Here is a 12,429-nt window from a genome sequence, read left to right as displayed (position 1 = left end):
GTTGGAATTTTATCCTTGGGGTCCGCTTGGAGGCCTGTGAAGGGGCTGCGCTAAAGCTGAGTGGGTTTGGTCTGGCGATCAGGTTTCCTTCCCCCCCTGATTCAAAACCCCCTCAAAGCCGAATTCCTCCCAGTTCTTTGCGCCAAAATTAACTGACCCAGGAGACCCTGTACTTTCTGACAGATTTGCCCTACACTCTCCTGACTTGGTAACTTTGTTTTGTACTGTTGATTTTCATAAAAAATTACCATTTCTGTCGATTTTTTTTTTCTTCCCAGGTTTTTAGTAATTTCCAAGCACATTTTAAGTGTTCGTGTTCAATCATGTGCATTTTAGAGTTGGGGGGTGGCTACACTCCTGGAAATTCCCAGGATGAGTTTAGGGAGGGAAGTTCATGTTCACGAGCAAGTAATAAATAGATAATTTTGTTGGAGGAGAAAATATCCAATTGTAAAATCACTTTCTAATGTGTTTGTGCATTACAGATGGAGGTAAATTGTTTAACACTAAAAGACCTGATCAACCCCAGGCAGTCCAGACTAGATTTTGCAATTGAAGATGGGGAAAATGCGCAAAAGGTAAGTGCACTTAAATACCTTAAAGCTGTAACATATTTAGGATGATGTCTAATTCAAGGAAGTGTACCAACATGCCACTTGTACTTGTCTTATAAACATAATAATTAATTTTGATGATTATAGAAATATAATTTTTAACAATGGAGACACCCAAGCCATTATTGTTGAGTTTCTCACTCATTGTGCAGTGGAAAGAGGCTAAGTTAGATGTAATGTTGGAACCAATTTATATGAATCGAAGATGTGCTGGACACTGCAATCAAAAGTTTATAATACTTATAGTTGTCAAGAGTGGAATTAGCTAATGCTGCACTGGAATGTTAAGCCTCAATTCCCAAGAAAATAGACCTTATACTGTAAATGCTGGATTATTAAAGTGCCATGAAATGTTCTTCGTACCCCAGTGACCCAGCTCCTAGCGGCTGTTCCATTCACCAAAATTATGACCTGTGCCTCCCATATCGAGGGAGATAAAATGACTTAGCCCACTAGCATATTTGGAATATTTGACAGTGCTGCTGCTAGTTTTGTACTAAGCCTTTCCCTCCCTTTTTGCAACCCTTGTGATTTTTAAGACCATAGTTGTGTCTTCGAGAAACATAATGAAATAAAGTGGCCATAGTAATGTCTAAACTATTGCCATACCTGCATCAGCACAGCTGCACTCACCAGCCAGTGCCCTGCTGAAAAGGTAAAATAGCTCATTAGAGAATGTCTAAGCATTTTTAGGCAGAAGCCAAATAGATGTAACAAACCCAGATATAGAAACTGCGTACAGATCTGAGCATAGCAACTTACTTGGGCATTGAACTTCTTTAGGTTCCCAGTCTTATTTTTAGGCTTGGCATCAACATGAAACTACCTGGTGGCAAAGCACCTGTTATGTGGACCTTTGAAGAATAGTTGACAACTGTTCATTTTGGATAGGCGTGCAATTGTATGTTTTTTGTTGATTTTTGTTCCGATCATTCAAAAATTTTTTGTTAGGAAAAGAAGTATCCCAAAACATTATTGTTTTCAGGAGGACTTTCTAAAAATTACCTAAGCCATATGAGGATGGAAATGCCCAGACATTAAAATGTATATTGGGAGTTTCAGAGCAAAACTTTTTGTTTTCCTTTATAATTTGGGTGGAACAGCCTTGAAGGAATGTGTATACATTTATATAAAGCCTGAGTCGTGTCCACTTCTTTCCTTCTGGGTCAGTGATTTTTTTAATCAAGTGCCTTCCACAAGGGCACCCTACTCTAGTTAGCATCGGTGAGTTCTGTGTCCAGTTGAACTTCCCCATTGTAATGCGTGTGAAGAAAAACTCAAATCTTTTCAAAAGAGATCAGAAAAGCAGTTAAAATGTTTGAAATGGAATGTATGAGCAGGGATTATTTCACCTCTCAAGGAGAAGGAAAGGAAAGAGAACCGTGCTTCTGCCCAGATACCGGAGGGGTTTGTCTCTTTTTTTCATCTTGCTATGTAGTAAAGGAAGGAGGATTTCTAGGGACGGCAAGAACATGGGATTTGCAATAACAGAGCTATGGGTTTGATTTCCTGCTCTGCCATTTATTAGCTCCATAACCTTGAACTAATATATTTATTCAGTCACTCAATAAATATTTATGTTCCAGGAGCTGGTACACAGCAGTTTAGGTTTCCTCACCTCTCTTAAGCCTGTTTTTTTCCCTCCATAAACTGGAGCTAATAAATAGCACCTCCCTCTTTAGGTATTTGTAAAGCACCCGGTAACACATACTGTTCACACTGTCATCAGTGGAACTGACAACCCAAAGCCAAACGTGTCAGCCCTGCCCTCACTTACCTCAGAGACTTTCAGGGTCTCAGATGCAAAACTAACCAACTGTACTGTGATTTGGTAAATGCTGTCACAGGAGCAGGCACAAAATATTTGGCAGAATGAAGGAGGAAGAAATAGATTCACGGGGATCTCCCAGAGGAGATTTGGGAAGCTTCTCAGAGGAGGTAACATCTGGGCTAAACCTCAATGGCTGAGAAGGTTCAACCTACAAAAAAACAAGAGTGAACAAGATGGACATTGTAAGCAGGGGAAATAACATAAGGTGTAGGCATTCAAGAAATGTTCGAGATATTCAGAGTGGCCAGAGCTAGTGGTGCTGAATAAATTATTGCTTGAAACCCTCTGAGAGATGCCTGGTACAATGTTTTGTGGGTCAGCTGGCATTTAGAGGATTTCTCTTTTTTGACTTTCTGCACATTGGTCAACAACTCTAAGTGCTGTATTATGTATGCATCTTCTTGCTACTTACGGAGAAATTTTTTTAAATATATAAGGGTTTTCAATTTCATTACCCAAGTTTACTGAGTCCAGGTATGAAATAATAAACGAGAGTCTCCTCTTAAGTTGTTCACAGCGCCTTTGGGGAGGACAAAAGAAAATGGATGGTTTGGCACACAGGGGTGAGCGATAAGGATTGAGCTGTCAGGCTGCTTTGTGAGGGAGATAATGCCTCACAAGGGCTGGAAGGAATGGATGCTAACTTAAGCAAGTGGAGGGAAAGGGAACTAATAAGGAGTAGAAATGAGCAGGTATATTTGGAGACAATGCCCAGACTTAGTGGGCATAGGTTTTCTTTGAAGGTCATTCATGACTTTTAGGAGTGATTAAGAAAAAAGGTAAGTTTGATTTGGAATATATATTTGTTCCTGTGTGATTACAGGTAGATAAATATGTGTAGGGGGCACTGGTTGCCTGATCTTGGAATTCATGGAAAGTCCTAGCCAGATACAAACTTGGGAACTGTCAGCATACAGGGTGGTTTTAAAGCCAGGACATGAGAGCAGGTGAACTATCCCAGAGAGAGAGAACAGAGGGGAGTGGAGGGCGGAGGTTTTAAGAGTAGAAAAATAGGAACCAAGGAAGGAGACTGAGAAGAAACAGTCTGAGAAGTAGGACAAGAACCAAGAGAGAAAGCGTGCTCTTTCAGAAGGGCTGCGTGTTTTTTAGAGCAAAGAACAGTCAATGGTGTCAGCCACAGTGGTGAGGTCAAGTGAGCCGTTCTGCTATTGATCTAGCAAGTAAGAGGTGACCTCAGGGAAAGCAGTGGATCGGAATAGCCTGGTGGTTTGAGGAACCCCTGGGAGATGGGCAGGGGAAAGCCCTTGTGGATTACTCATTCTAGAAAGTGTGCTCTGAAGGGAAAGAGAGTTATTGGTTGATCGCTAGAAGGAGACATTCCTAACGTGTCGTCTTTGCAGTGAGCCCTAAAGCATAGGTAGGGTTTCAATGGGCGAAGCTTCACTGATAGCACTAAAGACAAAGTCATGGTGTAGGGCAGGTTTGAAGAAAAGCAAGTGGACTGTTTGGGCAAAATGTGGAACAGGCATGAGATGGAACTGGAAAAGCAGTTGGCAAAATATTGCCAAGGGCCTTGACAAGGCTGATCACTGTATATGTTATTGGAAGGAACACAGTCAAAGCTGTATGAGACACAAGCAGGACTCGAACCAAGATCTTCTAACTACAAAGCCTCTCTTTGGCAGTGTACAGCAGAGTCAAAGTGCTGGTGTAATTCATGATCACACGCATCTGTAGCACTCACAAGTGACAAACTGCCTTCACCTTCCTTATCTGATCCCACCTTCCCAGCACTTCCATGGCAAGTAAGCCAGGCTGTGCGGTCTCCATTTGCATATGAGAACGGGAGAGCCTGTTCCATGGGTTGCATTTCCTCAGGCCCTCTCTAACCGAGGAGGGGATGTCCTGGGCATTGCAGCTTAGATTTCCGGGCAGGCAGATACAGCACGGTTAGTGTACAGGTTTTTTCAGGGGGCTTTGGGGGTCCGGGCCTGTGGGTGGGAGGGGAAGGCAGTGGAACTGGACAGAGGGAGGAGCAGATCTGCAACACAGGCTCAGGGGAAGTAGGAAGTCTGGACTTTACGCAACTGGGAGTTGTAGGATGACCTTTCAGAGGCATCCTGAGTCAGGGCGAGGGGGCCAGGCTCTTACAGATCAGTGCTGCCTCTTCCGGCCTTGAGGATGATCCAGGCCTTCCTGGGAGGCTGCAATCCCAGAGGAGTTAGCCCTCTCAGCAGAGGCACTCCGGTTAAGGGCTTCCCGTTGGCATTCCTTCCAGCAGCTGGGGGAGCAAGTCATTTGTTCTGAAAAGATCTCAGTGGATCCCCATGGCCACCACACAGCGGGGGAGCCTTGCTGGAAAGCCGGAGAGGTAGTTACTTTAGTTGGAACCCCTTATTTTATTGATAGGGAAACGTGGGCGCAGACAGAACAAGGAATTTGTCCAGTATCAAAAAGATACAGAACTGAGACAAAAACCATGTTTCCATATTCTAACTCCCTTTCCACTCACACGGTGTCAGGGCTGCAGGCTAGGCAGACGAAGCAGGGTCCAATTAGCATACTGTTGACTTTCTGCCCATCTGAGATCTCAGAATGCAAATGTGCATGGCATTTTTTTTTTCCTTTTCGTGGAGGTATGCTACAATCATAACGTGGCAGGTCACCTAACTCTTCTCCTGCTGTAAGTTTGACTTAAACTGTAGTGAAAATATATCAAAGTGTTGGAGGAAATAATGCATCTAAATTGTTCTCATAGGGCAAAAGTAGGGGCTCATCATTCCTATGAGAATAGGTAGATACTGTAGAGGCCGTACAGAAGGAGGGTGGCTCTCTGGCCCCCTCAGCAATCCTGGGCCACACCCTCTACCACAGGGATATGTTTTGGAAAACTAGATAATCAAGGCACAGTGTTCTTTCAGCATCTGTAAGGGGCAAAGCATAGTGCCAAAAACTGTGATGAATGAGACATGTGGAACTTGCTCCCTGACCTCCAGAAGGGCACAGTCTTATTAATGAGTCAAGATACACACCCAAGAAGTTAAGTAGCAATATGACGCGCCATATCATATTAGCTGAGTGCCAGAATGAACGGTAATAGTGGGAGAGAGGGGAACGGGGAACAGCTAAGTTTTACTGCGAGGTCACTCTATGCCAGGAACTATTCTAATAACCCTTGAGGTTGGTATTTTCATGAACTTCATTTTCAGTTGATAGAATTAAAATACCGTGAAGACAAGCAGCTTGCCCACGCTCATGCCGCTGCTAACTAGCAGAGGCAGCCGAGAGCCTACCTGCCCAACTCCTTCCCCATACTGCCTCTCCACGGGTGCCCGTGGGGATCTGTGGCCTGCTGGGTACCTTTTGTGGGAGCTATGATAAAGATAACTTCCTCCCAGTTTGCACCCAGGACAAGCTCATTTCTAGATGTAGGATTTCAGAAACTTCTGCTGTCAGCTGTTTCTTGCATACCAATGACTTTTATACTGAATGAAGGTCGTATGTGACCTTGGGCAAGTTATTTAACCTCTCTGTGCCTCAGCTTCTTCATTGTTGGCTGGAAAATAATAGCACCTAGGTCACCGGACTGGATGTGGAGTTAATAGATGTAAAGTACATAAAATGGGGTATGGTCCAGAGTAAACACTCAGTACTTTCCCTTCAGAGTTCCCTTATAGAAGACTTCATCAGATTTGCACCCTAGCGCAATGTGTTAAGAGATGTGCGCAGGTGAAGTTTCCAGGCTGGCTGCTTACTGCCGCTGTGGTGGGACATCGTCACCCTCGTCCCCACCTCCCTTCCTTCCAGTGACACTGGGCAGAGCCTCACTGTGGCCAGCTGGCAGCTTCTGCTGATCCAAGGAACAAGAGTTGGCCCCCGCTAACACAAACGCCAGGTGCTCCCAGTCTTTTTTGCCCTCTTCATATGTTGCTCATTTATAGGAAAGCACCTTTTTTAAACCACTGCTCGGCCAAAAGGCAAGCATGCAGTAGCTGCAGGGTGATACGTGTATAGGAAAAGGAATGACAAATGTTTAACTCAGCCGCCTTCATCATTATGTAAGATAATATTGCCTGGAGGTGAATTCTGCTACACCAAGAGCAGAATCTTTCCGTTTTCGAACGGCAAATCCTTATTTTAGGGGAAAGAAACTTGTTTTCATTGCCTGGTAGTTCCAAATGTGGCTTTCATGTACTTGGTCCTTCTTCACAGTGGACTAAAGGACATAATGGATCCATCGTTGATCTTTTCTTACAATTATCTAAGACAGTCTACTCGAAGCATGGTCTGGGGGCATGTGCTAGTCCACAAACTATTACTAAACTGCAAAAAATTAAGAACAGAACTTGAGAGTCAAGCACTTGGAAAGCTCTATAGCAATTTGATCTTGCCCCCTGTGGCATCTAGGCCTACGATCAGGGGTCTCTTCCTGTTGAACGGGCAATAGGTTGTTTGAGTGACACACTCAAATGGAGAGTCACAGGTGGTGCAAGTTGCATGTGAGTCCTGTGAAGTAAAACCAGGTATCAGTATGTGGGAGTTTGGATAGTTTGAGAAGCATTGCTCCAGGGGAATTATAGCCCTCCAGGTCAGTTTGAAATGTGGCATTTTTTTTGGATACTTTTCCATTGGTCCTGCTACTAAGTGCTATATTAGCACTGGTGAACATTGAACTACAAAAGCATAATTGCACTGCACTAGTTAGTGCAAACTTGTAAATAGAGAAGCAATATGGACTCAACCCACATTTGCCCTTATCATCCCTAACTATCACAAGAACCTATGAGTGACAGATACACTCACGACTTTGTTCACAGAGGTGCCATGAGAAGTATGTTTAAAAGCAGTGAATAAGGGGTGCCTGGTTCACTCAGTCAGTTAAGCATCTGGCTATTGATTTCGGCTCAGGTCATGATCTCAGGGTTTTGGAATCGAGCCCCTCATTGGGCTCCACACTCCGTGGGGAGTCTGCTTAAGACTCTCTCTCTCTCTCCCCCTTTGCCCCTCCCCCTGCTTCTGCACACTCTCTCTCTAAAATAAATAAATATATCTCAAAAAATAAAATAAAAGCCCATGATAATCATTTTCTCGCTGAACCACTCTTGGATTCCACGAATCCTTCTATTTTCATTAGTCCTAGCCTGATATTTTTCAGCCCTGAACATATGGTCTCTTTGTGTCTTCATGTCTTGGTGAATCATGGGAACAAAATGCTCTTGGCTTATACCTGCCCATTCTCTTTCTTGCTAAAAGGTCTCTTTTTTTAAAATAGGAAAATATATTTGTTGATCGCTCAAGGATGGCCCCGAAGACTCCAATAAAAAATGAACCAATTGATTTATCAAAGCAAAAAATCTTCACTCCAGAAAGAAATCCCATTACTCCAGTTAAGCTTGTTGACAGACAGCAGGCAGAACCATGGACGCCCACAGCTAACCTGAAGGTGCTCATTAGTGCTGCCAGCCCAGACATCAGAGACCGGGAGAAGAAAAAGGGACTGTTCAGACCCATTGAAAACAAGGATGATGCCTTTACAGACTCTCTGCAGGTAAACAGGCTGCACTCCTCAGGCTTTACAGAATTTTTAAATTTTTACTTGATTATTTAAAAGTCGTCATAGACTTCTCTGGGGCGCCTGGGTGGCGCAGTCGTTGGGCGTCTGCCTTCAGCTCAGGGCATGATCCTGGCATTCTGGGATCGAGCCCCACATCAGACTCCTCCGCTATGAGCCTGCTTCTTCCTCTCCCACTCCCCCTGCTTGTGGTTCCCTCTCTCGCTGGCTGTCTCTATCTCTGTCGACTAAATAAATAAAATCTTTAAAAAAAAAAAAAAGTCATAGACTTAGCAATTTTTCAGTTACTGTGGACCCAAAAGCGGTATTAAACTTCATGTCTTCTTTTTTTTATTTTTTTTTCCTATTGGGATGCTATAACGTCATGTCAGATGTCTGTAATGGAAAAGTACCTTTCGGTAGGCAGTATCTTTCATCCACAAATCCCTGCTATTTATAGATATCAGAATACATCAAAACTTAATATCTTATTTATAGCTGAAATGGAATTCTCACGCTCTCATTTTTTTCATAATGAATGCTTTCTTCTCTTCTGTATGCTACTCCTTTGACTACTCCCAGTACACATTTTAAAAATGATAATTTTAAGCGAAACTGTTTAAGAATTTTGATTTAATGAAAAAGTTGGGATTTTTTTTATGCTACTGTAAATTGTAATTTTGCTTTAATTTTGAGGGCAATGGTTTATTTTAGACCTGGGAAATTTCATTTTTTTTATATATGTTCAGTTCTTTTGTTTGGGGTCTTAAAGTTAAATCATCTTTAAGTTATCAGTCCTCTGGTGAACCAGAGCTATTGAATAAACAGCATATCTATACTTTAAAAAAAAAAGTCAATAATTTTCACTCTCCCATCAAACTTTTTCCCATATTGCTAACAAAAGTCAGTTATTTCTCCATTTTTCCTCCTTTTGGGGATTTGTTTATGCTATAAAAATTACCAAAATGAAGAAATTGGGACAGGAAAAGAGAAAAAGATGTCCCAAATCTGGTTTTGGTTGCTAAAGATATTATGTACATGATAAGTATATTTTATATGACCAAATATTCTATCAAAAGGTAGTAAAGAATCAATTTAAGGAAGATGTTCCTCAGTAATTTTTAAGAATATAAAGGGATTCTATGACCCAAAAGTTTGAGGACTACTGTCCAAGGGAATACAGCTAGTAGTGAAATTATTATGTCACTGGATATGCAAATATTCACAAAGTAATTGCTTTCCCAAGTGTTATTTTCACCCACCAATAATATATGAACATTTATTGATCCATATCTTCTCTGACATTTGACTCTGTCAGATTTATTAATTTCTGCCAATCTAATGGGTATACAGATCAAATTTATTAATTTCTGCCAATCTAATGGGTATACAGGTGTGTATTTTTGTGGTATTCATTTAATTTTCCTTGATTACTAATGAGGCTAAGCCTCTGTCCACATGTTTACTGGCCACCATGTTTTTTTTCCTCTTCTGTGAAGTGTCTTTTCATGTTCTTTACTGATTTTTATTAGGTTCTTTTTCTCTATCCTGATATGTAAGAGTTTACTGTATGATCTTGAAAAATAAACCGTTATCAGTTCAATGTGCTACATTTCAGTTTGGTGCTTGTCTTTTTTCATGTTGCTTGTTGTAATCAATTGTCCCTGCACTATTTATTCAGTCCTTTTCCCAAGTGGGCAGTGCTATCTCTGTCATCTGTTTCTTGGTTCTCTTCTGTTCCATTGGCCAATCTGTGCATCCCTACACCAGTACCATATTGGAATAAGCCTCGATATTAAGTAAAGCAAGACTCAACTTATTTTGCTTCAGAGTGTGTAGACTGTTCTTTGCCTTTTGCTTTTCCATATATGCTTCAGATTGGATTTTAATTGGAATTGCATTGCATGTAGATTAATTTGAGAAGAATAAACCTGTTTATGGTACTGAGCCCTCCTATCCATGAAGACAGTATATTTCTCTAAGTTTTAATATTTTATACAAATAGATTTTTGCTAGTTTTGTTCCTAAAAGCTTCATCATTCTTATTGCTATTGTAAATAATGACTTTTCATTTCATTTTTCTTTTACTACTGTATGGTAGTGCCGGTGGTTTTTTAAATATGTTGTTTTGCCTTTACATCTACCTTGCTAAATTTGCTTATTATTTTTAACAATTTGTCTGAGATACTTTTGAGTTTTATATATAAACAATTGTACCATCTGCAGAATGGAAGTTTTGCTTATTCTTTTCTAATCCTTTGCTTCACTTTCTTTTTCTTGTCCTCATGCACTGGCTAGGATCTTCAACATGATGTGGAAGAGGAACAGTAATAATGGGCATCCTTATCATTTTCCAGATTTTAAGGGAATGCTTCCAGTATTTTCCCATTAAGACATGTGTTTGCTGTGGGTTTTTATGGATACACTTTTTATTAAAGAAGTTCTCCATTTCTAGTTTTCAAAGGGCGTTTTTGAAAATCACGAATGGGTGTTAAATTTAGCAAATGCTTTTTCTGAAGCCATTGAGATAATCATATCACTTTTCTCCTTGAATCTGTTGATTGAAAAGCCTTTTACTTTCTCGGGCTTGAATTGAGCCTTCTTCAAATGTGGGTTGATGAGACAAGGATACTACTTTAGTGTACTTAACAATAAGAAAAAATAAGGAAGAGTAAGACTTAGCTGCCCTTGTTCAGTTTCATCTACCCTTGGTCAGTTATAAAAAATAAAGCACTTTGGTGACACAGTGCAGGCCAGTGGGTCTCAGACTTTTGTGTCAGTAGGAATCACCCAAGATCTAGATGCTGATACATCAGGTCTGGGATTCAGCCTGAGACTCTGTCCTTTACAAGCTTCTGGTGACACTGATCTAGTGAGCACATTCGTAGTGAGGATGTAACAAGCCATAAACAACTTCATTTTTCATTTTTTAAGCTTTTAACCAAAAGACTCATCCTCAAGTTTCAAAGGAGAAAAAATTCAGTCCAAACAAAACAATCAGTAAGATGTTAAGAAAATTGGATTAGGAAATGTATTTTAACCAGAGTCTAGCATGATATGGACTGGGATGTCCCCCTCACTTTGCCAATAACTCTCATTTTCCATGCATTTCTCTTGCATTTTTCATGCAATTTCTCAATTAGGATATTAACTATGACATCTCTCTCCTCCCTTTTGTCTGCCCTTTGTAGCTTGATGTTGTTGGGGACAGTGCTGTGGATGAATTTGAAAAGCAAAGGCCAAGCAGAAAACAGAAAAGTCTAGGACTCCTGTGCCAGAAGTTTCTAGCTCGCTATCCAAGTTATCCCTTGTCAACCGAGAAAACAACCATCTCCCTAGATGAAGTTGCTGTCAGTCTTGGTATGTATCATCAGATTACGTGGAGTCCTGTCTCTAGTCATGGTGGGAAACCAGTTTCCTCGGGCAGGCTGAAGTCTTCAGATAGCTTCTCATTAAGTAAAGGGTGGGCTCCAAACAGTAAGGACAGAGGAGCAAGTCGAGCTTCCTTCTGTCATTGAATTTCTCTTCCTTATGCGTAGGATTCCAGGGAGTCTTCTATGCCTGAGGGTCAAACAAAAATTGTGTTTTTTTTAACCTTATAAAATATTTGTATAAAAAGACATTAAAAATTAATATCTCATTTTTAATTTCAGATTATTTCAGACAGACAAAAAACATTTAAAAATGCCTTGCTGTTTATTTTTAATAATGCTTCTAAGCCTTCAGACCTGGTGTTATTTCTGATATCAGGATTTGAGAGCAAGAGCATTATGTTTGAAGCCATATACTGTGATATTCACAGCAGGCCTGCCAAACGAGGAAAAGCACATCTGGACATAACTCAAACAGATAAACCTTATAACAAAGAGGAGTGCCTGTGTTCACATGGCTTGGGTGTGTGTAATGTGCACTGGCGTATGGGCTGCAAATACACAGACAGCCGCCTCAGAGTAGAGACCCCTAGTGGACATGAATTGCAGTTCGTCTCAGGGTAAACATACTGTTGTCAATATTTAATAAGCAGAAATCACAGCGATTTGAAGGTAGAGGGTGTCCCCTTAAAAAATAAAGAGGTTGCACATACATTAAAAAAAAATCAACTAAACAAGGTTGTATGATAGATTATATTTTTAATTTGTTTTTTGGTTCTTTTTACATAGCCCTGAGGAATGTGCCTCAGTAGGTGGTTATCAATCTGAATTATTCAAACTGATGGCTAAAAATATTTTAGTTACCAGAAACTGAGATAACGAGGAAGCAATGGGCTGTGATAGAAAGACCATGGGCTGGGCTTTGGGTCAGATGGGGCTGGATTTGAAGCCCAGCTCTCCAATTTACAGGCCGTAAGAGTTTTAAAAAGTTAATTAACCTTTCCCTGTCTATAATACAAGGATCATAGCACCTCCCTTGCAGAAATTTAGCCAAGTTGGGGATAATATCAGCAACATGCCTAACTCAGGTCCTAGCATGGG

At 41.0% G+C, this 12,429-nt stretch overlaps 1 protein-coding gene across 3 annotated transcripts in view; it reads left to right on the top strand.

The window, feature by feature from the left end:
• E2F7 (E2F transcription factor 7) overlaps window positions 1-12,429 on the top strand; it is a 37,511-nt gene that overhangs the window by 449 nt on the left and 24,633 nt on the right. For all 3 annotated transcript variants that reach the window (XM_034644037.1, XM_019792893.2, XM_034644036.1), the window contains exons 2-4: window positions 486-578; window positions 7,679-7,954; window positions 11,149-11,317. In XM_034644037.1, coding sequence (XP_034499928.1) covers window positions 486-578; window positions 7,679-7,954; window positions 11,149-11,317 — 538 coding nt within the window. The remainder of the gene's footprint in view (window positions 1-485; window positions 579-7,678; window positions 7,955-11,148; window positions 11,318-12,429) is intronic.

The sequence above is a fragment of the Ailuropoda melanoleuca genome, chromosome 15 (assembly GCF_002007445.2).
Source record: "Ailuropoda melanoleuca isolate Jingjing chromosome 15, ASM200744v2, whole genome shotgun sequence".
Taxonomy (NCBI): Eukaryota; Metazoa; Chordata; class Mammalia; order Carnivora; family Ursidae; genus Ailuropoda; species Ailuropoda melanoleuca.
The sequence above is the reverse complement of the archived record's forward strand: the minus strand, read 5'-3'. Positions and strand labels throughout refer to the sequence as shown.